Genomic DNA, 26086 nt, shown 5'->3' on the forward strand with positions numbered 1-26086 from the left:
AATGTAATTAGTTTGGCATATAGGATTAAGTTATTGCTGCCTGCTTACAGAGTGCTCTGCTCTAAGACTTCAGTCTACACAAATTAAAATTAAATTAGTCTTTTTAGTTTGCACACATGGATAACAGAAATTTAAAGGCAATTTCTCAGAACTTTGATAAGCAAGGGGTTCTACAGATATCCTCTTCATATTTACTATTCATGATTTCTGAGCCTCTTTTGATAAGAGATTGATTAGGTTTGATAATGAATAAAAGGAAATCTCTTAGATTTGGGGTCTCTAGGGGTTTTGATGGTATTTTCTTGTCTGCACTAGGGTCTGATTGCCCCTTGTATCCTCACTCATCTGTGAAAAGGAAAATCATATACAGTAGGAAAATGAAACATCTTAATTTAACAGCAAATTGCAAATCAGTTTTTAATGGCACTGAAGTGACCATTTGGTCTACAGTGTGATAAATGATAGAGATCTAACTATAAAATGGAAAAATGGCATCAAAACCCATCTGCAGAATCTTTGCCGAAAGGGAGATTCTTTCTAGGATTTGGAAGAGATAAATTTATTTCATCAAGGTGCTTAAACGTTAACATCAAACTAATTGAAGTGTTTCAGAATGCTAAAACGTATTGAAATTTTTATGGAATCTCTGCTGCCAATTTCTTTGTCAGAAGGGACCAGAAACCCTCACTGACCCCAGATAAGATAGATGTTTATTGCTGCGCATTCTCTTCAAATGCTTTGTCTCCTCAAAAAGGCTGTGACTGCTGCAGGGCATGGAGTCCTCCTTCCATCACAGCTGCAGCTGCCTCAGATCTAGCCAGAGAGGCAGAGTAGCACGGCGGGCACACAGTAAGTCCTTGGGTTTCATTTAAGGCACGGTGTTCCAGTGACTATCAAACTCTTGACTGAAAATGGAGCCCCTGACTGTTTCTGCAGAACTTTAGCCAACAGGGTGAAGTGTGCATGGATTAGGAAGCTCTCTGCAAAGGCTGCTTCACTGAGCTTTAATGAGAGAATTTGAAGGAGCTGACTCATAGCAAGGGGCCCAGTGAGGCCAGAGGTCCTCATCTGCCAAGAGCCCAACACCTAAAAGGCAGAGAAGTCTCAGGGACATACTCAGGGACCCTCCCTGCTGGCCTGTAGAGTGCCTTTGAGTGAATAAGAGTAAGACACCCTTTCCTCAGGACACTTTATTGTCATATGTTGGGCAGCTCTTGTAATCAATATATAGATCCACGACAGCTGTGTACAAGTGGCACCTCCTTAGCTATGGTTCTGGCAACGTCCTGGACCGCTGGCCAGGCCACCATGTGCCCACTGGGCTGGGTCAGGCAAAGATGCCCAATTGCCCACGTTCACATTTGGTATTGTTTACCCAACAGGGATATAAAATATGAATTTTTTTCTCTTTGAACTTTTTTATTTGTAAAGTTAATTATTTAAGTAAATGCTTTGGCTTTAATCACAGTTATTAGCATAAGAAACTATTTTTCTAGCCTAGCATCCCAGTGGGAAAAGTAGGATTGGTGAATCCAAACCTTTCTTCATTTATCTTTGGATTATAATAAAATAAACTATTTTTAAGTAAGCCACAAAACCAGCAAGTGTCAGTAAAAGGTGAAACAGAACCAATCTACTAATTATTTCATCGCAAGGCTTTAGGATCGCCACAAGTGCCATTCCTGTTCTTTCTGTTCTACTTTAGATGAAAACACCCAGGGGCTCGTACTGGAAGTAACTGGTCTTCAAACTTGTGGAGAACTGGATTTTTATTTTCAGCTTCGGGCAGGGTTTAGAGTGGTGAAAGTAATTGGGGTTTATTCATTCTTTGGGTTCATGATCAATTTATGCAGGTTTTCAATTGTAAAAATACCAGTTGGGTCTTTAAAAGTCCTTTATATACTTCAGAATTTGGTTGTAAACTTGGCTTGAAATTCAACACAAGGCACGGGTTCAAAAGGGCTGAGTTTCTGAATTCTCCAAAGAACTTCATTTCGGGTTGGATTTACTTGCAAGACGATGCCAGATGTAGCAGCCTTCTTCAGAGGAAGGGTTCAGACTGCTTTGTGTAGTGCTTTTGAAAGTGTGCTTTTTGGGGATTCAGTTTCTTTACATGTTTACAACATTACTGGGGGCAGTGATGATGCAGGTCTCAAGTCATCACAGGGATTCCCAGAGTTCAGTGGATTTGAGATGTGGATCTGTCTTTTTGGACCCCCAGCTTGGGCCACCTGGTACAGTTCATAGCCCAACCCCCGTGGGGTTTCCCACCCTGAGCTCATTGGAAGACACTGACCTTGCTTAGAAATTAGACCAATGGCCGGGTGTGGTGGTGCAGACCTGTAGTCCTGGCTACCTGGGAGGCTGAGGCGGGAGGATCACTTGAGCTATGAATGCGCTACTGCACTCCAGCCTGGGAGACAGAGCAAGACCCTGTCTCAAAAAAAAAATGAAAAAGAAATTAGACCAATGTTAACATCGAAGATCCAGAACTCCAGTCAGACTTATAATTTTATTTGTAATCAAAATTTCTGGATAGGATTTCTAGAAAATCCCAACCTGTGGAGTTGTTTCATACAATTTGATAAGAGGCCTGAACTGTTGTGGACTTCTCCCTCAAGCTAATAAACTGTTCCAAAGCTGAAGAAAGGAGGCTTTTGTTTGAGAACCCTGATAGCATTCCGGGTGTTGGAGCCTGACACTCCCAACTAGGATAGAATAGCCCAGCAGCTTGCTAGCTTGCTCCTTCTCCAGCCTCCTCTCCCTTCTCCTCCCCACCTCCTCTTTTTATGCACACATTCCCTTCTTCTTCTTTTTCTTTATTCAACCAAGTTAATTGCCAGGCTTGATCATGGAATAAATGAATGACTAGAAAATCATCTCAGTTTTTAAAATTCAACAAAAAATTTCTCAACAACTAAGTGTCCAAGAAGACAGAATATACATACAAGGACCTCTTAGCCTTGTGCAAACACAAAACTGTCTTGCACTCGCATGCTGGGCTGTGTCACCTGTGTATTTGTGGATATGTGAGCCACCTGGCGCTAATACATACACTTGTTAATAGTGAGATATATGCATACAAAGTGCTTGCCACGAAGCGACAGTATGCCTGCTTACTCACCCTGCATCTATAGAACCATTGAGTGCTACTCAAAATCCCAGGAACTGTTGACTTTGCACTGAAATAAACGAATAAACAAACCTGTGCCTAAGTAGAGATCAGTTTTCCAACTTCTAGCTTTTTTATTCCATTAGAACTAAATTATCGAGGGCCAGATATCTCTAAAACCTCTGATGGATTTTGTAATTTTTTTTCTTTACTTCTTTAGTGAAGTAGTTCCATTTTGTTGCTAAAAGCCATCTTTGAAAGAGGGTTCAAATTCCACATTGTGTCAAGCGAGCATCCATGTGCCAGGTATAGTGCCAGATGCTTTACCTGCATCAGGTCCTATAGTCCTGTAAGGTGGGAGTTATTATCCCCACTCCTTATGCATGGAGAAACAAGCTCAGAAGTGTAGAGATGGCCCAAGGTCACTTGTTCTTGACCAGCCTCCAAGCTCTCTCCTCTCCTCCACACCCAATGTGACAAGGAACTTGCTAGACAGAGGGCAAGCAAGTGAGCATGGTTCCAGCCAGTCACTGTCTACTGGGCACTCGCTGTGTGCCAGGCACTGGGCCAGGCTCTGGGAGCCAAAGGTAAATAAGGCATGGTCTCTGCTTGGCCTTCAAGGTCCCCACCTACCTTGTCTGACTTTCCCCTGGCTGCTCCCCAGTTCCCATCCTGGACTCCTGCCAGGCCGTGCACCTCTACAGATGTGTCACTGTCTGCTGGACCACAAGACAAAGGCATGGAGGCAGGACATGAGGGATGTTTTGTTCAGGGAGCCGTGGAAGGTTCCTGCAATTGGACCCTGCGTCAGAACATGTTAGCAAGTTAGCTTGTGGCCAGGTGGAAAAAGGCATTACTTGACTTATGAAGGAGGCTTTGGGCTTTATCTGGAGGTCACTGTGAGCCCTTGGAAGCAAAACCAATATTTCCTCAGGCCTTGGCAGCCAACAGCCCCAAATAATGTCCTGAAAACTTTAATGCCTCAACTCTGATGACTCCTGGAACCCACTTCATAATGGCAGGACCCTTGCCCATCTCCCCCGCCAGTCATGCCTCTGACAGTTATTTCTGGGGGCCCACAGGGACGCTTCCTGTTTGCATCCACAGCCCTCTCATGATCTGGGCCTCCTAGCAAATTCAGAGCCAAATCCCAGTGTGTCTGCAAGTTCAGTATATGTCAGGGGCCATGGGTCAGCTCCCTGGGGCAACAGGAAATGGTGCTTAAAGCTCAGGATTCTGGAGGAACAGGGCAGGACTGGGGTCTGCGCCCCCAGGGACCAGGCCCGAACCCTGGCATGAATGAAAACTAAATATTAGAAGCTCGTTGATTCTGTGTATATGTGTGTGTGGTGGGAGGGGAGTTGATAGAGACTGTGGCTGTCATGTCGGCCTTAGCTGGAGCACCCTTGGACTAAAATCTCTGAACCTAGGGGCAATATGACAAGGTTGGTGGTATTGTAGGTGGCAGGTTGTGGGACTAGAGATGGGAGGTAGGGAAACTGTTAGGAGTCTATTGCAGAAGTTCTAGGAGAAAAGAACAGTAATCTACACAGTGGGGATTCGAATGGGGATAGGTAAAAGAATCAGGAATGTCTTAACCAATGGAAGCCGATTCTGAGGGGTTCTAGTTCAGGTAATGAGGACAGAAGAGATGCCAGTGACTGGGGAAAAGGGCGAAGATCGGGCTTTGCAGAGGGGATGAGTTCAATTTATCCATATTGACATCTGAGCTCTAATGCGGATTCCAGTAAATATCCCTACCAGGCACCGACCCTAAGGGCTGGAGATGGAGATCTGGGCGTTGTCAGCACATTTCAAAAGACTCTGACCTGTGCCTCCAGCCCTGGCCCCATCCAGCCCATTGCTCTCACTGCAGCCAGATTAATCTCTCTAAAAGTATCTTTTTATATACCTGTTGCCTTCCTGGGCAAAGATTTTCCGTGACTCTGACTTTCTGGAGTGTGATGGTCTAAACCCTCAGCCACCAATGTTGGGCTGCCCTCAGCCAGTCCCTGCGTTTCTGGATCAGGACTGCTTTGGCCACAAGTGACAGGGATTCCACTCATACTAGCCTAGGTCACAAGAGGAGTTTGTCGGCTGATATAATCAGCTGGGGCTTAGGGATGTGCATGCTAGAGGTCACTTTCCATCTCTTGCTCCTCTTCTCTTTGCTTGCTGGTTTGATTCTCTCAGCACTTTGTTCCACCTGGCAGGAAACACGGGGGTGAGGCAACTTCCATGCTTCAAGCCTCATGATGTTTTCACTGAAGTGGGATAGAGTATGTTCTTCACTCAGTTCCATCTAGAAAAATCCCAGGAAGAACTCTGATTGGACCAACTTGGTACAGGCACCCTTCCTGGGCCAACTGGCCACGGTCAGGAAGGTGGGGTCAGAACACATGCTTGGAGTGAAGATGTGGCTTTCCTGGGGAGTGGCGGGGTTGCTGGATGTATATAAAATACATAACATACCATTGTTGTGCCTTCGCATGCTTTAGCCCTCTCCTCCTAGCCAGAACCTTCCAGCCAAGGCCAGCTCTTTTTGGCTTCAAAAGACAAAAGGAAATGTCCCTTAGCTCAAATGTCCCAAATACTCTTCCTATCCCTGTCCTTAAGTTTTATCCTCACGGTCCAACCCTGATTCTCCAGACATCTGTCCTCCTCCCATCTCCATGAAGCTGTTTCTAGGACACTCCTGGCCACAGTGACTTTTCTCATTTTTCCACAGGGAAAACCAAAGGACAAAGAGGTGGGGTAACTTGCCCCGGCTGCCAAGCTGGGAGGGACAGGGAGCAGATGGCAGGACAAGCAGTATGTTTCTAGAGCTTGGAGTGTGTTAAACCGTTCTTTGTGTGTCATCTTCCAAGGAGACTGTGCCTTCCTTGAGGGCAGGGACCAGGGCATCCATCCCCCACTGGCAGCCAGATGCTGGCAACTGTTTGGTCATGACAATGGATGGCCATGGCCTCCGCAGCCTCTTTCCACCCTCGGTTCCTAGGCCTGGGGATAGAGTCTTTCCTGCCGATTTGCACAATTTAAAATCCTGTGGGAACTAGGAAGCCTTTCTTACAGGCAGGGATAGAGTAAAATAATTATTAATTATAATGCAGATGCCACCTTTTTCAAATTCTGCTGTCTCCTACATGCGAATGAGTGTCCCCAGCCTCCTCTGGGGGTTTCTGACAGATCGCCCAAGTGCACCCCTCCCCCTCCTGTCTTCAGAACTCGAATCTCCTGCGCCTCCAGGGTCCATTGTTGTGCCCGATTTGAAATGCAGGCTCTGATGCTCACGCAGGAGACCCCTAGCTCCATTCCTCCCATGCCAGAATGGCTTTTCTTCCTTGGAGAGCTGCTGAAATGTGGGTTTCTGCATTAATCGAGGTTCCCAGCACGTCTGCGGACCTGGCTCTGTGCCTCCAGAATGTGTTTTCCAGTCATCTCCTGGGCCCTGGCTATTCCAGCCTGTCAAGACTGGACTTGCTGGGGCCACATGGGGCTGCAGAGATGTGCTTTCCAGATTCAGAGTGATATTTATGATTTCTTGGAGCCAGTCCCAGCAAGCTAGGACCAGTCCCCTCCGTGTAACCGAGCAGAGGTGCTGGGCCAGGCGGGCAGTGAGTGAGGATTGAAGAAACTTGTGGCAGGCAGCCTCCAGGCACTTGGCAGGCTCCAGGCTGCTTTCCTTAACTGCTTGCCTCCCAAACACCTGCCTCCCTCAGCCTCCTGCATCAGACCTTGAACATGAAGTCTGCTTATTTTATAGAAACAGATTAGTAGCATCCTGATATAAGTCTATTATGACAATTAACAGTGCTGACTACATGCCAGGGATGTTCTTAGTGCTTTCCAGATGTTGACCCATTTAATCCTTATTAACACCTCATGACATATTATCATGCCCATTTTGTAGATGAGGAGCCTGAGGCTCTACAGAGTTAATGTCACCTGCCCGAGGCCACACAGCAGGTGCGTGGCACAGTGGCCTGTGGATTGAGGTGGCTCTTAAACACCTTGCTGTAACACTTTTTGATATCAGGGCTATTAAAATGCTGGGGATAGGAAAGATGTAGCTAGACTCAGATTTTCATGAAAAGCATCAATTATAGTAACTTATTAATTTTCTAACTATCCTGCAATTTGGTTGGACAAGAGGGGGCCTCATCCACCCCCTACATTTGCCCTGTTTGTCACTTTACCTACATCTCATCTCAGACCCCAATGCTAATGACTGGGACAAACATGAACATTTCGAAGTGGGGCCATGTGAGTGGGTAACCATGTACAGTAGTTACTAACTCTTCTTCCCTTCTTTTCTTTCTTTCCTGCTGAAGGTATACTTATTATTTATGTACATAGTACCTTTTCTTACTCTCTCTGTCCCTCTAAAAGGACTACTCAAATTTCTTGAAGCACAAGATACGAGCCCTGCCTGCATGTTTGTCTCATTGTGGTCTCATCATGGTTGTGGGTAGATTTGGTCCCTGGAATGAAGCTGGCAAGACCTGTGGGCACAATGTTCTTGATCCAAAGCCCAGCAGCATCCCTTCCTCTGGAGGCTGAGCCCACAGCTGCTGTGTGGGGTGAGCTCAGGATGGCTGGAGCCTCTGCTGAGGCAGCGAAAACCAACTTTGTCTCTCTGACTCCTGCTCTGCTGCCACCTCCTTCCCCTCAAGACAAAACACTAGAAAAACAAGGAATCAGATGCCTTCTAGGAATGAGGTTCAAACTCAAGGGCAAATGTTAGAGAATTTGATCTTGGAGAGAAAGTTGTATTACTAGATAATGTGATCATTATTAACGTTTATTGCATTTATGTGAGTGAATGATTATTCACAAGTTGTCTTGCTCTCTCTGCCTGGCAGTTGAAGAAAACATATAGTCCAGAGGGCCAGAGTCCTCCATTCACACTCAATGTCAACTTTCTAAGAGAGCACAGCCGTGTTACTCATTCTGGGTGCCACAATGCCTGCTGTCCCTTGCTGACAGAGGGATTGAGGATGATTTGAGTCCAGCCTGTCTTTAAAGCACATTGAGTTCAGAAGATGTCTGCAAATGTGAGAGAGTTGGAAATGAGCTAGGAGAAAAGGCTATGGGAACTGGGGTGGATTTGAACAATGTCCTTGTGTCTTCTTTATTTTCCCAAGATTGGAAGCAGTTGGAATGCCTAGGACCTGACACCTTATTCTCTGTCTTCTCATGCATCCTTCTGGGCTATGCAAATAATAACAATGCACGCGAATATTATGTGAGCGAATACAGTACTAATCTCTTCTGCCCTTGCCTTAGAAAGGTAGTCTAAGGAAGGGCAGGAGGATTCTTAGGGCATTCGTAGAATAAATTAGAACTTAGATCAATTAGAGGACACAGATAGCCACACAGAGGGGATGAAACCTTTGCTGAAGGCAGAGGCTCTGTTGTGTTACCTTAAATTGCTAGAATTTGCTTCATAGCCAAGTTGCAAAAACTAGCCTATGCCATGAATAGAATGGTTGCATTCCAGGGAAAAAATCCAAATTCTTCCCACGTGGCAGCAGAAAAGCGAAAGGATACACTGTCACCAGTAATTCAGGTTGTATGTGGGAAGCCTACAGAATTCCGCCAAATGTTGCAGACATGCATGACCAGTGCTATGAAGCAGGAATCTCATTTCTGGTCCCCAAGAAGCACAGATATCAATCACAACGTTCTCAGAAATACAGATGGATACATTTTGCCACAATTTGTTATATGGTCACCTCTCACTAACCTGTGGGGTTTACAGTCCATCAAAGTACTTATCTAAAGTGGCAAAATCACAGTTGGGGAGATCAAGATCTCATAAAATACAGGCAGCTGGGAAAAATAATGGCATTAATATATGTGACGAAGGCAGTAGTGAAAGTTCTAGAAGGTTTCCACTCCCAAAATAACCACTATGTCATCATGAGGTGGCCATATGGGGTGATCCTTTTGAATTGCTTTCTTCAGTTGTCTGGGAGACATTGTCCACATCATCTGCTAAGGCAGAGGCTCCCAGCAGCAAACCTGGCTCTCTGCAGTGTATTCGAGCCAGCCCTCACTGGCTGGAAATGGAAAACCTTTTGCAATTGCTTGTTCACTCTGGGTCTCCCTCTCTCCCTCCTTTCCTCTCATTTTCCTCCCTCTCTCTTTCCCTCCTTCCCTTTTAAAATACAAGTCTAGGCAGTTGTGTAACCTTCAAACTTTTCATAAAATATGCAAGAGCTTAAAGGCATAGTTTTTGAAGTCTGGTCTTTCATCCCAAATTATTTGAGAGCGTCAATCTTAATATCTTCATTTCTCTCTCTCTAGGTACTTTCCTGTAATACCCTACCTCCTATAGTACCCTGTAGGATTCACTCTCTGGAGTCTACAGGGGGAAAGAGCAATAATTTAGGATTTTCCTGTTCTTCTCTTAGGAATTAGGACAGAAGTAACAAGATAGCTGATTTTATATTTTTTGTAACCAGTTTAAAAGCATTATCTCAAAACCTGGAATAAAAGATTGATGCATATAAAGTGCTGAAAAGAATAATAACCCTTGCTGTTATGAGCAGGGCTGAGAAAGGAGCCGGGGAGAGGGAGAGGTGGCTGAGTGTTAGGACATCAGGGAGGAAGGAAAATGCAAAGATAAATATGGAAATAGCTTCTTGGATATAAGCAAATAAATTTTCAACAAAGAACTGTGCAAGACCTGCTGTATGTTTTCAGATCTCCACATTTTCAGAGGTCAGACCAAGAAGTGGGCCCAGGGTGCAGCACAAGCGATTTAGGCTAAGCCTGCAGACTGCCTGTCAGGGTGACTCAATGGGGGTCAGGTCACAATATGGGTTAGGATTTAGTTCAGCTGCCAGTGACGGGAACACCCACAAATCACAGGCTTCCATAAGGTAGATCACCTAGAAGACCTGGAGGCTGGCGGTCCAGGGCTGGTGTGTTGGCCCCACAGTCATCAGGGACCCAGCCTCAATCAGACCTTCCACCCAGCCAATTCCTTGGTGTGGCTCCCCACTCACCGTCCAGAATGGTGTTGAGCCTCCAGCCATCACATCTCAGCTCCTTGGTCAGAACTGAGTCCTGTGGCCACATCTCCCTGGAAGAGACAGAGATTGAGGAATGTGGTCTTTTGGCTGAATGGCAGCATGCCCAGCGAAAACAGGGCTTCAGATGACTTGAGAGCGAAAGGGAGAATCTCCATAACTAAGCAAAGTCAGCATCTTTTCTCATCCTAGGGTATTTGTTTACTGAATACCCAGTGCCTGATGTTTTCAGGCATTGCTCAAGGGCGGTGGGGAAAAAGTAGATGGATTTCTGTGTTCATGAAACTTACAGTCTAGTGGGAGGCAAGTCAGACAATAAACGAACAATAAAGCGTGGCCGAGTTGACAACCTGCATTCCACACTCAAGCTGTCTTCAGATGAAGCCGTACAATATTAATGATGGGAGCGGACGGTGTCAAACATCACCATCTAAAGCCTGCAGGCACCCTGGACAGCCAGCGTCCACATCTCTTTGATGCAAATTCCATCCTTCAGACACTCCCAAGTGAGTGTCTGCCCAGTGAGAAGGAGGGAGAAGTAAACAAATAGTAAGCCAGAGCCCCATCTAAAAATAAGCCCCTGAGTTACTCTTCAGCTAGCGCTCCTCATGGGCCAATGTGCAAAGAAGCACTAGAGGATGAGAATCTAGCCCTAAAATTCCAGGGCTTTGTTGTTGTTGTTGTTGTTGTTGTTGTTGTTGTTGTTGTTGTTGTTGTTTGGTGGAAAAGGATTTGGAGCTATTTCTTTGCTGACGTGCAAAGTAGTGTAATAGGCCGGGCATGGTGGCTCACGCCTGTAATCCCAGCACTTTGAGAGGCCAAGGTGGGTGGATCGCTTGAGCCCAGGAGTTTGAGACCAGCCTGGGCAACATGGCAAAACCCTATCTCTAAAAAAAAAATTACAAAAATTAGCCAGGCATGGTGGCACGTGCCTGTTGTAGTCCTAGCTACCAGGGAGGCTGAGATGGGAGGATCGCTTGAGCCCAGGAGGTCGCTTGAGCCCAGGAGGCCAAGGCTACAGTGAGCTGAGATTGCACCACTGTGCTCTAGCACAGTGAGACCCTGTCTCAAAAAAAAAAATAAATAAACATTTTTAAAAAGTAGTGTGATAAGTAATAATTTTGTGGCTCCCATGGGGGTTTGAAGGGCAAGCTGGGAAACTTGGGAAAACCACAGGGACACAGCCTTTTTCTGTTCATGGGACTTTCAGCAAGCGGTTCCTGGTCAGCATGCCTGGTCTTGCTGGGAACTGGGCAGGTTTCCAGGTTCAGTTCACATGTTGTAAGCAGGCATGGTTCTAAATTAAACCTGGAGCCACCGCTGTCCACCCAGCACTCACTGCCATGGCCACTGTGCAATGCCACAGACCAGTGATTCTCAAACATCTGAGGTGAAAGACCAGGGTTGTCTTTTTAAATTTGTTTCACTTTCCTATCTGTCATAAAAATGAAATATTAGAAATGTGAAATAAAGACAGACTTCTGTTATTAGATTCAAGAGACATAAAATTGCTCTGTCCATTTGCCCTAAAAGTTTCTAAAGACTGACTCAATTCCTGAACATGAGTTTACCAACAGCAAAGAAGTCAGGGCCATCGCTACCAGCCCAAGGACTGTGCTTTGGGCCTCACTGCCCAGAGGCCCAGGATCTAAGGCCAGAAGGGAACAGCTGCCCTCCCCACGCTATGTCAGGACAGTCCTGAAGAAGAATGAGGAAGCTCCCCGCTGGGAAGAGAGCAGGCTGGGCTGCTGTGTCTTGCTGTCTGTACATCTCTCTGGCCCTTCCTGCCCAGCTGCTTGAGTAGACTGGTAAAAGGAACCTCTTGGTGGACTCTCCTACCATAGTCCCCATGTGCAGGTGAAAATTTTATTACATGGTTGCGGCTGGAGAAACGAAAGGTCACAGCTCTTTGTAATCATTATCCAGGCTCCCCTACCTGAACGCAGGCTGTAGCATAACTGGTTGGATTAGTGAAGCAGGCGGTCACCTCCAGCTGGCATGGCCTGGTGTGGCCTGGGCAGGGTGAGCTCATGGTTGACTCTGTGTTGCAGTTCTCCAAGGAGAGGCACATCATGGACAGGACCCCCGAGAAGCTGAAGAAGGAGCTGGAGGAGGAGCTGCTGCTGAGCAGCGAGGACCTGCGCAGCCATGCCTGGTACCACGGCCGCATCCCCCGACAGGTACCTGGTCTTGTCCCTTCCAGAGCATACACGGCTGCTCTCAGGCAATGTACAGATTGATGACCCGCAGGGTCCCACTCCGAGGCCACATGGGAGGAAGCTCCTGTGTAACCAAAAACAAATACTCTAAAAATGACTTCATTTAGACCCTTCTCTAAGAAGACCTTGGAAAGAGCTGAGGTCAAGAACCCAAAGCACACATCCACATGTTCAGGAAGTGAAGGGACAGCCAGCGCTCCTGGGGTCTGCAAGCACAGCGTTGTGGGAGGCAGCAGCCACGGGGTCAGTAACCGGAAGAACTAGGAGGGCGGGCTGTGGCCCAGGTAATTGAACTCTTGGCCAGCTGCCAGCAGCCTCAGACCATTTGCAGCCCCTCCTTCTCAAGGCAGTGGCTTAGCTTCGGGAGGAGAGAGGGCAGGTGGCCCAGACCAACAAGGCTGCCTCTGCCCCATTGAGCTGGCAGTTATTCACACTCTCCATCACTTCCCTACTGGATCCTGTGACCCAGAGGTGGGGAAGAAGGGGAATTAAACCCATGACCACAGACTCGTGGCCCAGAATATACTGTGTGATCGTCATTTGGGTGATTGCCATAAATAATGTTTTTTCATTTAATACTGTAAAAATTGAAAAATAGAGTAAGTCTGCAGAATTGAGGCATAGAATTTCCCTTGGGTTTTTATTGTAAACCTGATCTGGCCAATCATTAACCAAGGACAACATGACAGGAAGTGTGTGGACAGGGGCTGGGGGGAAGGGCATCATGTCGTAAGTTTTTTTTCTTTTTTTTTTTCTTTTTTGTGAGACAGAGTCTTACTCTATCACCCAGGCTGGAGTGCAATAGCACGATCTCAGCTCACTGCAACCTCTACCTCCTGGGTTCAAGCGATTCTCCTGCCTCAGCCTCTCTGGTAGCTGGGATTACAGGTGTCCACCACCACGCCCTGCTAACTTTTATATTTTTAGTAGAGACGGGGTTTCACCATGTTGGCCAGGCTGGTCTCGAACTCCTGCCCTCAAGTGATCCACCCACCTCAGCCTCCCAAAGTGCTGGGATTACAGGCATGAGTCACTGTGCCCAGGCTTTTTTTTTTTTTTTTTTAATGTAGTAGATTTCTTGGCACAATCAAATAAATAAATTATTATTCTGACTTTGTTTTTTTAAGTTTAAAATTGATTGTAGAAAACATAGATAGCAAAAAGAAGGAAATTAAACTCTTATCCATAATTCTCCTCATAATTCTCCTGGGGATAATCACGATGAATACTTTTGTGTACACACATCCTCCCGGGCTTTTTGAAATCAAGTATAAGATTGTACTACATATACTTTTTTGGTAGCCCAGTCCACTCACTTACTATGTCCTGGGAATTTTCACCCACTGTAGAATATTCTTCGGCACCAGCCTACATTGTATGTCTGTCCACGGTATGCATGCACTACAATTTACTGGACACATAGGGTGTTTCTAAAACTCTGACCAACATCCTTTAAGATTGCTGTGTTCATACCTACAATTATTTTCACAGGCTCAATTCTAAGAAATGGAATTTCTATGTGAAAACATTTTTAAGGCAAAGATGCAATTTTAAAGTAACCATGGTAGCCTACTATTTTGACCTAACAGAAGTATACTGTTAATCAAATGTTGGAATGTTCCAGAAAAATTGTCAGAATTATAAAACCGATACTATCACCACTGTCCGTCTCCTTATCATGGTCATTACATTCGTTTACTGCTTGCATGAGTATTAATTTTCAGTGATAAATCGTTCCAAACTGGATAACTGAACACTATAACCATAACCGTAATAACGAGTTATTGCTAACATTTTAGCCCCTTAAATCTTTGTAGCCATTCTATAGGTAATATTATCATTTGTGTTTTTCAGATGATATAAGTGAGCCACAAGGAGATTATGTAATTTGTCCAGAGTCATACAGCTGAGCCAGGATGCAAACCCAGGTGGTCAGGCTACAGGAACAGCCAGGCTGCACCACATTATAAATTCTCCAGTTGCTGTAAGCAGCAGCATCATGCTAGTTAACTATTTTTGAGCATCCACTGTGTTCCAGTGCTTACATATGTTATGTATACAAATACATAACCCTGATAGTAACTGTAAGATGAGGGACCCCAGCCTGACTTTGTTCCAGGCCTTCTAGCCAGTAATTGGTGTGTCCAGAATCTATACCCCAGTCCTGCATGTGGACTCCTCCTACCCACTGGCCAGGCCTGGAGAGGGGCATCTTAGGACAGGGCCCCTAGGATGACTTCTAGACACCAACAAATACCCTTCTTTCTCTTCACTCCACTTGTTGGGGAGGGAAAATCAGGCCTGTCAGGCACACATTTTCTCATTTCTTATTTCCTGTTTCATTACATCATTCATGTCTGTATAAACGTCATGTTCTTGTGACACCTCCCCAACCACCCTATTTTACTGGACAGCCCTCATCCCCTCCCCGGCACTTCCTGCCTCCTTTCCTGGTTTACTTCTTCCCTGACCTTACAGCTGACGTACCATAGCCACTGGTTATTTATCCTCACTAAAACAGAAGCTCCCCACCAAAAACAGGAGCTCCGTAAGGTGGGCTCTTGTGTGCCACTGTCACCACTGCATCCCCTGAGCCTGCAGTGGTGCTTGGCACGAGTAGGTGGTCAGTGAATAGTTCTTGAATGAATGATTGGATCTTCTATGAATTTCATCTTTGAAAAACTAAAGAGCTGACCCAAGAAGAGACATAGTAGCATTGTCTTCTGTTGGCCCAGAGAAGTGGGTAGCCATAAGCTTTTAGAAGGAATGTGAATTTGCCTTTCCTACTCCTCACTCACCTTTTTGTCCCAAAGGTGTCTGAAAACCTTGTGCAGCGAGATGGTGACTTCCTAGTTCGTGACTCTCTGTCCAGCCCTGGGAACTTTGTCCTGACCTGTCAGTGGAAGAACCTCGCTCAGCACTTCAAAATCAACCGGACAGTTCTGCGACTCAGTGAGGCCTACAGCCGTGTGCAGTACCAGTTCGAGATGGAGAGCTTCGACTCCATCCCCGGCCTGGTGCGCTGCTATGTGGGCAACCGCCGGCCCATCTCCCAGCAGAGTGGCGCCATCATCTTCCAGCCCATCAACAGGACGGTGCCTCTGCGGTGCCTGGAGGAGCGTTATGGCACCTCCCCAGGCCAGGCCCGGGAGGGCAGCCTCACTGAGGGAAGGCCGGATGTGGCCAAGAGGCTGAGCCTCACCATGGGTGGCGTCCAGGCCCGAGAGCAGAATTTGCCCAGGGGAAACCTCCTCAGGTAGGTCAGGGCCTCCTCTGCAGGACTATGAGGGGCGCCGGGGTGCCCAAGGTTAGTTAGGCAGGTGAAGAATTCATCATGGAACAGAGAAATAAAAGATGTTAATAGGAATGCCGACTGTTCGCGGAATAGCTGTCACGAGGCAGTGAACGATTAGCTCCCAGCTGAGCAGTGTCAGCAATGAATGGTACAGGAACTGAGGAAGAATTTTGGGGGGCGCTGATGGGGAGACCTTGTGAAGGGGGTAGACTTAGGCTGGTCTGATGGCTGGGGGAAATTTGGATAGATGCTGCAAAGGGCGGGGGGTGTTCCAGGTGGGAGGCATAGCATGGGCATAAGTGTGGGGACAGAAAATGGTATGAAGAGCTTGAAGTGAATGTGCTGGTAGGGCTGGAGCAAAGGGTCTGTGCAAGGGACCCGTAGCAGTGGGCTTAGGGAGATAGCCCCAGCCAGATCGTGGGGGCCTTAATGCCAGGTGCAGGGCTTTAAGGGAGCTGTACAGACTCAGCATAGCGAACACGGTGTCCTAAGAATAGAAATGAACAGCAATGTACCGGGGGCGAGGAGAGAGACAGGAACAGGAAACCCAGTAAGTGAGTCATGGAGGGCCCCGGCTGCAGGAGTGGAGTGGAGGGAGAGTCAAGAGATGTAGGAGCCTGGCCTCCCAGGACTCTTCTTCACGTGGTAAGAGTCAGAGGAGGGCACATTGGAGACCACAGGAGTGACCAGGAGAGAGGGGACTTTGGAGGATAAAACACACTTTTTCATCTGAGCTGGAAGACTATGGGCTTGTTGAGTGCCACAGTCCAGCAGCAGTTTTGGGGTCCAGGAGGGGAGTTAGGGCTGAAAACTTAAATTAGGGCTTGGTCCACCTGGAAAGGGTGGTTCACTTGGTGAGAACAGATGAGATTTCTAAGACAGGAGATGCAGAGAGCGTGGGGTCTGTAGTCTGAATCTCAGGGAATGGGGGAAGAGAAAGATTCAGGGCACTTGGTGGAAAATCAAGGCTTCAAAACCTCACTGATCCTAAGCACCCAGCTGTCAAATGTCAGCGACGTTGGCCTGCATTTGTATAGGGCCCGTCTTTCACAGAGCTCAGAGTCTTTGTGCATATTATCTAAAAGCACTGGGAAAGGAAAGGAGGGAAAAGGCAGGCATCGGGGACATAGATCCAGTCCAGCCCCTCAGTCGCACAGCAGCCCTGACCCAGCTCCCAGCTTCTAATCTTATGCACATAAACCAACATATTTTATTCTACTCACTGTTTTTTTTTTTTTTTGGGTCCATGAGGAAATGTCATAAACTGTCATTTCTATACTGCAAAACTTAGGGAGGAAAATACAGGACTCTGTGTGGAATGCAAATGACAGCTGTGTGCTGCCTGGAGGCTCTGGCACATGCTAGTCAGCATCTTGCTGGGGACCCAGTAGCCAGGCACAAATGCCGGCTCCACACTGGGCAACTTTTCAACCATGGGCAAGCGACTTGACCTTCCTGGGCCTCACCTTCTTCATCTGGAAGGATGGAGCTTGTGAGGTGTACATGATTTAATATATGCAAAGTGCTCAGAACAGTGTAGGCACAGAGGAGGTGCTAGGGAAGTGCTCATGATAATTATTATCTGGAGGGGAGTAGAATGTCAGACCCAGACCCAGCACAGTGGCTCACAGCTGTAATCCCAGCACTTTGGGAGGCTAAGGTGGGCAGATTGCATGAGCTTCAGAGTTCAAGACCAGCTTGGGCAACATGGCACAACCCTGTCTCTACAAAAAATATGAAAATTAATATAAGGAGCTCAAACAACTCTATAGGAAAAACTCTAATAATCTGATTTTTAAAATGGGCAAAAGATTTGCTCTTTTGAGAAATGAGTATTTCTCAAAAGAAGACATACAAATGGGCTGGGCATGGTGGCTCACGCCTGTAAATCCAACAATTTGGGAGGCCGAGGCAGGTGGATTACCTGAGTTCAGGAGTTCAAGACCAACCTGGCCAACATGGCGAAACCCCATCTCTACTAAAAATGCAAAAATTAACCAGGTGTGGTGGTGCACGCCTGTAATCCCAGCTACTAGGGAGGCTAAGGCAGGAGAATTGCTTGAACCCAGGAGGCAGTGAGCCGAGATCATGCCACTGCAGTGGCAAACAGGCATATGAAAACGTGTTCAACATGATTGGTCATCAGAGAAATGCAAATCAAAACTATAATGGATATCACCTTACCCCAGTTAAAAAGGCCTATATCCAAAAGACAGGTAATAACAAATGCTGGTGAGGATTGTGGGGAAAAGGGAACCCTCCTACACTGTTGATGGGAATGTAAATTAGTACAACCATTATGGAGAACAGTTTCGAGGTTCCTCAGAAAACTAAAAATTGAGCTACTATATGATCTAGCAATCCCACTGCTGGGTATATACCCAGAAGAGTGGAAATCAGTATATCAAAGAGATACCTGCACTATGTTTGTTGCAGCACTGTTTACAATAGCTAAGATTTGGAAGCAGCCTAAGTGTCCATCAACAGCTGAATAGATAAGGGAAATGTGCATATACACAGTGGAGTACTATTCAGCCATAAAAAGAATGAGATCCTGTTATTTGCAACCACGTGGATGGAATTGGAGATCATCATGTTAAGTGAAATAAGCCAGACACAGAAAGACAAATGTTCTCACTTATTTGTGGGATCAAAAAGTCAAAACAACTGAATTCTTGGACACAGAGAGTAGAAGCATGGTTAGCAGAGCCTGGGAAGGGTAGTAGTGGGTGGGGAGTAGGGGATGGGAGGGAGGTGGGGATGGTTAATGGGTACAAAAAATTTAGAAAGAATGAATAAGACTTATTTGATAACACAATAGGGTGACTATAGTCAAAACAATTATATATTTTAAAATAAAGAGTGTAATTGGACTGTTTGTAACTCAAAGGATAAATGCTTGAGGGCATGGATACCCCATTCTCCATGATACACTTATTTCACATTGCATGCCTGTATCAAAACATCTCATGTACCCCATAAATATATACACCTACTATGTATGCACAAAATTTTTTAAATATAAAAATTAGCTGGGCATGGTGGTGTGGTCCCAGCTACTTGAGAGGCTGAGGTGGGAGGATTGCTTGAGCCTGGGAGGTTGAAGCTGCAGTGAGCCATGACCATGCCACTGCACTCCAGCTTGGGCAACAGAGCGAGAGCCCGTCTCAAAACAAACAAAAAAACTCAGGGCAATTGCAAGGAGGGAGGCAAGACCTGATATTTAGAAATCCTCCTTTTCATAGCAATAGGATTGGACTTGAGATCCCTTACAGTGTTAGAAGGGGTACCTTTTCTTCTGTTTCCTTTGGGAAGGATAGGCTGCTGAATGGTCGAAGCAGGGAATTAATGTCATGCACAGAGTGGGAGTGTATTCGGCAAGATAACAGAACCACTGCTGCAGGGAAGGCCTCCTAGTTGGCCCTGAATGATCCTGGTTTAAAAACTTTTTAAGATAAGAAATGAAAAAAAGACTAAGAAAGTCTCTAAGTCAACAAGTCAGGCCTAATAGAGCCACTTTTCTGTTTGCCCTTTGGAATGCAGATCCTCCTAGAACTTGTCACCAGTTTGTACAGGCAGCACGCCCAGAAATGTTTAAGTGGGAGGAGGGGAAAAGATGGCCCATGGCCTGCTGCCCTGCCCCAGTGTCCTTCAGTGGCTCCCTTATGCAGCTCTGGCCAGGTGCCACCTGCCCTGACGTCGGGCCTGCTAGTTGGCTGGCTGGTGGCCTGCCCTGCGCGAAGGTGTGTGCTCACAGGCAGGTTGCATTCCACGCCCTGCTGTTCTGGCCCCTGGAGTCCAGCCGCAGTGGTCACTGCTTAAATATCACTTCTCGGGAGATATTTCCTTTTGTAATTTGCCCTCGGTCTTGTCTTATCTTCGAAAGGTTGCTGGAATTTCTCTGTTCCTTGGAGTTTGGGGGTTTTTTGATTTGTTTTTTCTTTGGTGCTTGTAAAGGTAGGAAAGAACTTCGTGATTTCTGTAACATAACAATGTTTTATGCTTATGGGAAGGCCAATTAAAGTTCATAACAACTTGGCTGGTGCAGTGCCTCTGTCTCTAGCTAGGGAGATTCTGGTGCTTGGTGCTGGAGAAATTCCCAGTCTGAATTGGAAAGGGACAGAAGGAATAACAGTGAGTGTGTTGAAAGTTACCTTCCACCTTTTCCTTGTGTGGTTACACAGTGTGCCTCCCAACTGCTGCTTGGTGACCGTGCCAGTGCCTTTTCCCAGCTCAGCAGGAGGAGGCTGTGTGGGGGTCCCCCCAGAGCAGCCAGGAGGTTGGGGATGGCAGCCTCCCCAGGCAGTCCTGCAGGTTATTTGGGGGATGCTGAGATTTGCACCAAAATGGAAGTTTCCCCACAGCTTCCTTCCTAACTGCAACACTATGGAGCATGTGGAAAATGCAAGCCATTCCCTCTGGGCCTGTAAGTAATTTTAGGCTCTGTTAAAAGTACACATTCCAGTTCATCGGATTTTCCCGGGAGTATCGTAAAACTTTTACCCTACTCTGTTCAACAGGATGGAACGGCCCAGAGGAGGCATCCTAGGACTTAGCTGCTGCATTGGTCATGGGGACAGGGGGATGGAGTACACAACACAGTCATATATTAATCGCCCCATCAGTAATTTGTTTCTCCAGCGGTCATTCCTTTACTTTTAGGGTATGCTGTAGCACTCTCGTTCTGAGCAGTTTTCTTTTTTTTTGTTGTTTTTGTTTTTGTTTAAGTTCCCATGGCATTGCCTAAAAGTTTTATTTTACACGTTAGTAACACATTTCCGTCCTATGTGTCTTTTACTTCAGAAACAAAGAAAAGAGTGGTAGCCAGCCCGCCTGCCTGGATCACATGCAGGACAGAAGAGCCTTGTCCCTCAAAGCCCACCAGTCAGAGAGCTACCTGCCGATTGGTATGTTTCGGGGAATTTTCAGGGAGAACGTCAGTGTGACCCTGGTTTCCTTCAGGCTGTTACCCTGCCCCATCTCGTTGTCTCATTCGAAAACGACAGAAGGCCTCAGGCCTGCAGCCTGGAGGGGAATGGGTTTGCAGAATTATATCTGGCGGCGAAGCACTGAGCTAGACACCGTATGCCAGCTTTTAGGCCTCGTAGCAAGCCTTCAGGGTAGGCATGATTATTGCCACTTCACAGCTGAGGAAACTGAGGCACAGATAGGTTAAGTAACTTGTCCAGAATCACCCAGCATTTGAACCCAGGTTTTCTGATTCAAGCCCATTTGAAAACTGGTGGTCTTCATGACAAATGAGCCTACTCCCTTTTCCCGGGTGGGCGGGTGGATCCTGGGGCTTTTGGCAGAACAGCTGTCCAGGCCAACTCCCCTTCCTCTCCATTCTGCTTCCAAGGCTGGAAGAGTGATAAGGTATGGGGTATGGGGAGACCTACTAAGCAGTTACATTAGTAAGACGGGGGGTTGTTTTCATTATTTTCATAACTGACTTTCCCTGGGACCACAAAGGGATTTTCCTAATGCCCCTGCGTAAACTACTTCCATGTAGGTTACCCCAGTGTCTCTCTTCCCTTCCCTGTCTCCAGCTCTCCTTTGGAAGCTGGCTGGGATCCACCCTTTGAGAGTGGCATTTTAGGTGGCTAACGACTTCTGTTTCTTAGGGCAAGATTACATTATTCATGCCCTCCTCGCTCATATATTTTATCATTCTGACTGTCCCAGCCTTCTATGACCATACAACATTTGTAGCCCAGGTGTCAGCAGTCCCCGGGATTTCTATTTGCACCCAGGAGTGTGGGATGGGGCAAGCCCAGCCCAGCCCTCACAATGCTGTAGACTCCCTGAGATTGGGCGTGGGACAGTCACACTGAATTTTCTTTTGGAAATGAAAATGAAAATTGAAACCCAAGGGCATGAATGGAGGGCGGGGAGCTGCCACTCTGGTTTTGTTTGTTTTATATTCTCCACACAGATGAGCTTTCTCTGACCTTTTCTTATCCCCCACAGGCTGCAAGCTGCCACTTCAGTCCTCGGGTGTGGACACAAGCCCCTGCCCAAACTCACCTGTGTTCAGGACGGGAAGCGAGCCTGCCCTGAGCCCAGCAGTGGTTCGGAGGGTCTCCTCAGATGCCAGGGCTGGGGAGGCGCTGAGGGGATCAGACAGTCAGCTGTGCCCTAAGCCCCCGCCTAAGCCCTGCAAGGTGCCGTTCCTCAAGGTTCCCTCGTCTCCCTCTGCCTGGCTCAACTCAGAGGCCAACTACTGTGAACTGAACCCAGCATTTGCCACAGGCTGCGGCAGGGGAGCAAAGCTACCCTCATGTGCCCAGGGAAGCCACACAGAACTGCTCACAGCCAAGCAGAATGGGGCGCCAGGTCCCCGGAACTCTGGCGTCAACTACTTGATCCTTGATGATGATGACAGGGAAAGACCTTGGGAACCTGCGGCAGCTCAGATGGAGAAGGGGCAGTGGGACAAGGGCGAGTTTGTGACGCCCCTCCTGGAGACTGTCTCCTCCTTCAGGCCCAACGAGTTTGAGTCAAAGTTCCTTCCCCCTGAGAATAAGCCCCTGGAAACAGCAATGTTGAAACGTGCAAAAGAACTGTTCACCAACAACGACCCCAAGGTCATCGCCCAGCACGTACTGAGCATGGACTGCAGGGTAAGCGCTGGGGGTCCTGGTGCTCCTCTGGCTTTTCAAGGTTTGGTAAGAGCTAGGGGTCCCGGTGCTCCTCTGGCTTTTGTAGGTTTGGAAGGAGGGGATCCATCTGGCCTCACTCTGCCTCACCCATTAAGTGCTTTGCCCATAGGAAAGTCTGAAGATAACACCAGCATGGGAATTTATTTAAGGGGTGGGAACCACAAGCTGGGACAACCTTTGCCCAAGCAGGAAGCTTATAAAATTCATCTCAGACAGAGGGATGGCAGGCTGCTGCCGGGGGTGGGGGCCGCCCTCTTCTCCCACCCACCCCTGCTGGCATCAGCAGCTGCAACAGAATCCTCCTCGCACCTGGTGCTTATTTAAAAACTACCCCCTTGCCTCAGCTCCATCAGAACTGGTAAAGCCAAAGCTACAGTAGAGTAGATTGTAGATGAAAATGTAGTTTCTGGAGTAGCAGACCTTGGTTATCTTTATTACATTATACTTATGCATTATGTATTTATTTTATTACTAAAATGATCTTTAGTATAAACATCTTTAAAGCTACCTTGATTTTTAAAATAATCCTTCCTCAATTTAGAAAAATTCTAAAATGGCCGAGCATGGTGGCTCAAGCCTGTAATCCCAGCATTTGGGGAGGCCTAGGCAGTGGATCACCTGAGGTCAGGAGTTCAAGACCAGCCTGAGGCATGGAGAAACCCTGTCTCTACTAAAAATACAAAATTAGCTGGGCTTGGTGGTACACGCCTGTAATCCCAGCTACTCTGGAAGCTGAGGCAGGAGAATTGCTTGAACCTGGGAGGCGGAGGTTGTGGTGAGCCGAGATTGCACCATCACACTCCAGCGTGGGCAACAAGAGCACAACTCTGTCTCAAAAAAAAAAAAAAAAAAAAAAATTCTAAAATACAGATTAAAAGATAAAACCACACAAATCCAGTTTCCTGGAGATCACCATTGTCAGCATTTGGTTTACGCAAAAACATTATTATTTTCTCTGTAAATGGATACATGTAAATAATTGCATGTGTAATATCTGTTTGCCACAGGTCTGTACACACTATTCCAAACCCTGAACCTTTCATTGACCAACATGACTGTCTTTCCATGTGATTAAATATTTACATGGTCACCTTTTTTTTTTTTTCTGAGACAGGGTCTCACTCTGTCACCCAGGCTGGAATGCAGAGGTGCGTTCACAGCTCATGGCAGCCTTTGCCTCCCAGGCTCAAGTGATCCTCCCACCTCAGCCTCCTGAGTAGCTGGGACCACAGGCGCATGCCACCACACCTGGCTAACTCTTTGTATTTTTTGTAGAGATAGGGTTTTGCCATGTTGCTCAGGCTGGTCTTGAACTCCTGAGCTCAAGTGATCTGCCTGCCTTGGCCTCTCAAAGTGCTGGGATTACAGGTGTGAGTCACCACACCCGGCCCATCACCATTTTTTTGTAGGAAACGTTTATTTTAGATGTGAGTGACTTTTGTTCATAGGTGGTCCCAAAGCAACCTCATCCTTAAGAGAGATTAAGTCACTTTTTCAGATCCGTCGGGATTCGTTTTAGGACCTTCAGTGGCTGGCAAAATCCACAGAAGCTTGCATTCCTTATATAAAATGGAATAGTATTTGCATATAACCTATGCAATCCTCCTGTATATTTTAAATCATCTCTAGATTACTTATAACACCTAATACAACGTATATGCTTTGTAAATAGCTATTATACTGCATTATTTAGGGAATAATGGCAAGGAAAAAAGTCTACATGTTTCATACCAATGCAGCTTTTTTTTTTCCCCCCTGAATATTTTTGATCCTTGGTCGGTTGAATCTACTGTTGCAGAAGCCACGGATAAGGAGGGCTGACTGTATTCTAGACACCAGATGTTGTCTCAGGCGATGGTGGGCTCGGTCCATCTTTTCAATATAAAGAGGCTGGTTCCTGGGCATTTGAAGCCCTTTTTTATTTGTAGCTCAGTGAAGTCAATTAGCTTCAGATGTCAGGGCTTATTTAGGAACTGGGTTTTCCTTCCTATGTGTTGAATCATGGCAAGAAGTCCAGTCTCAGAACACTCCTGCAGGGAGTGCCAAAGTTGATGGAGGGCTCCCCGAAACAGGCTTGAGGAACTTTAGGCAGCTGCTGACCATCCTGGAGTAAACAAGGCCCTTGCTGACAACAGAACTTGAGGGATGACTCAGAAACCAGAGTAACTCATTGCCCAGGCCTGGGAGGTGGGGCCGAGGGTGGACTTTTGCTGAGCAGGCCCTGAGAAGAGAGCCAGGGCTGCATTGGAAGAACAAGGGCCTGCTGTACTTTTGGCCAGATGGCCTCAGGCAGTGCTCACAGGTAGTCACGCAATTTGCGAAGTTATCCGCACCTCACTTTAAAGCGAGCTTAACCTGTTTGGGAGGTAGGAGGATTGAGGATTTCTGTTCTAGTCAGTCAGGCACATTGGGCCCTGAATCTGAGAGCAGAACCATGTCAGTGGGCCAGGAGGGAGACTCTGGCCTGGTATGAACCTGTGTGGGTTCTCCATAGAGGAAGCTCCTTGTAGAAACAGGCCTGGGTTTACAGAGCAGCCCAATTCCCAGGGGAATGAATCCTTCCTGTGGTCCTGGGCAGGGCTTAATGATCCTCTAGGTGGAGGAGAGATGCCTGCCTGCCTGCCCTTGGCAGGAGGTCTGGGACCTGCCCACTACCTTTGGTAGCCATGAAACTAGACCCCAAGGATGTTCCCAACTGAAGAACGCAGTCTCCCTGGCTTGCTGTAGTGCATTTTGTCCTCCTAGTGGGGCCTCACTCCCATGTCTGCCTGCAGGCACCCCTGGACAAGGGGCTGGATGGGGTCCCCAGGCAGCGAGCAGGAGCTAGCCTGGACTCTGCCCACCCAGCCCCAGGGCAGGGCTGTGTTGAAACTTCCTTCTTCCCTGTCTCTGGAGTCTACCACCATTTCCATGTTATCTTCCTGGAACCACTGACTTCCAAGTGGGCACAATCAGCATCTCTAAGAGGGAAATACAACAAGATCTGTTGTTTCCCATCCCAAGTGCAGTGGCAGCCCAGACAGGGCCACCCACAAGCTGAGAGCAGGCTCCGGCTAGCATCTGGGCCCCGCGTGCTTGTTCCCAGCCACGTGGGCAGATGCCCAGATAGGCCATCAGGACAGTGGGTGGTCCTAAGAGCCCTCCAGGCTCCCTGTCCTGCTGTGTCCATGCCCCCACCCCCCAAGGGCCTGGTTAGGAGCCACTGAGCCCCTCCCACCGTGCGCAAGGTCTTTGCCTATAGCTAGAAGTGAGGACCAGTAGTGAAGCACTTGGCCCGACTGAGCCTGAATCCTGCCTCTGCCACATCAGCTGAACAACCTCCCCTTCTGTGCCTGTCTGTAAGGAATACAGCTACCCAGGTTGGTCAGCGAGGACTAAATGAGATAATAATATATTAAAAGCCCAGGGCACCTTGCCTAGCCCACAGTGAGCACTAAGTGTTTATCCGTGTTATATATTCAGCCTTGACTGAGCGCCTACTGTGCCAGGGCAGTTTGTGGTCTCTGCTCTTGGAGCACCTGCTATCGGGTGGGGGTGGGCTGGGGAGGGACAGTGATGCAGGAACTTGGGCCACAACCCAGGTGGGAAACGCCCTGCAGGGGAAGGCACAGGAGCTGTGGGGCCTCTGGGCAGGGCCTTGAACAGGGAGTTGGGTGTGGAGATGGGGTGGAGATGTCCAAGATGAGTTTGGAAGGCTGCATCTTTGGCCCGATGAACACCAAAAGCATCTTGCAGACGGCAGGCAACGCACATGCACAGAG

The 26086-nt window shown here is 47.3% G+C and overlaps 1 protein-coding gene across 1 annotated transcript in view; it reads left to right on the forward strand.

The window, feature by feature from the left end:
* Window positions 1-26086, forward strand: part of BCAR3 (BCAR3 adaptor protein, NSP family member) — a 119449-nt gene that overhangs the window by 76525 nt on the left and 16838 nt on the right. The window contains exons 4-7 of the mRNA XM_063696895.1: window positions 12201-12329; window positions 15182-15624; window positions 20467-20570; window positions 21634-22286. Of these exons, the coding sequence (XP_063552965.1) occupies window positions 12201-12329; window positions 15182-15624; window positions 20467-20570; window positions 21634-22286 (1329 nt within the window). The remainder of the gene's footprint in view (window positions 1-12200; window positions 12330-15181; window positions 15625-20466; window positions 20571-21633; window positions 22287-26086) is intronic.

The sequence above is a fragment of the Gorilla gorilla genome, chromosome 1, assembly GCF_029281585.2.
Source record: "Gorilla gorilla gorilla isolate KB3781 chromosome 1, NHGRI_mGorGor1-v2.1_pri, whole genome shotgun sequence".
NCBI classification, from domain to species: Eukaryota; Metazoa; Chordata; class Mammalia; order Primates; family Hominidae; genus Gorilla; species Gorilla gorilla.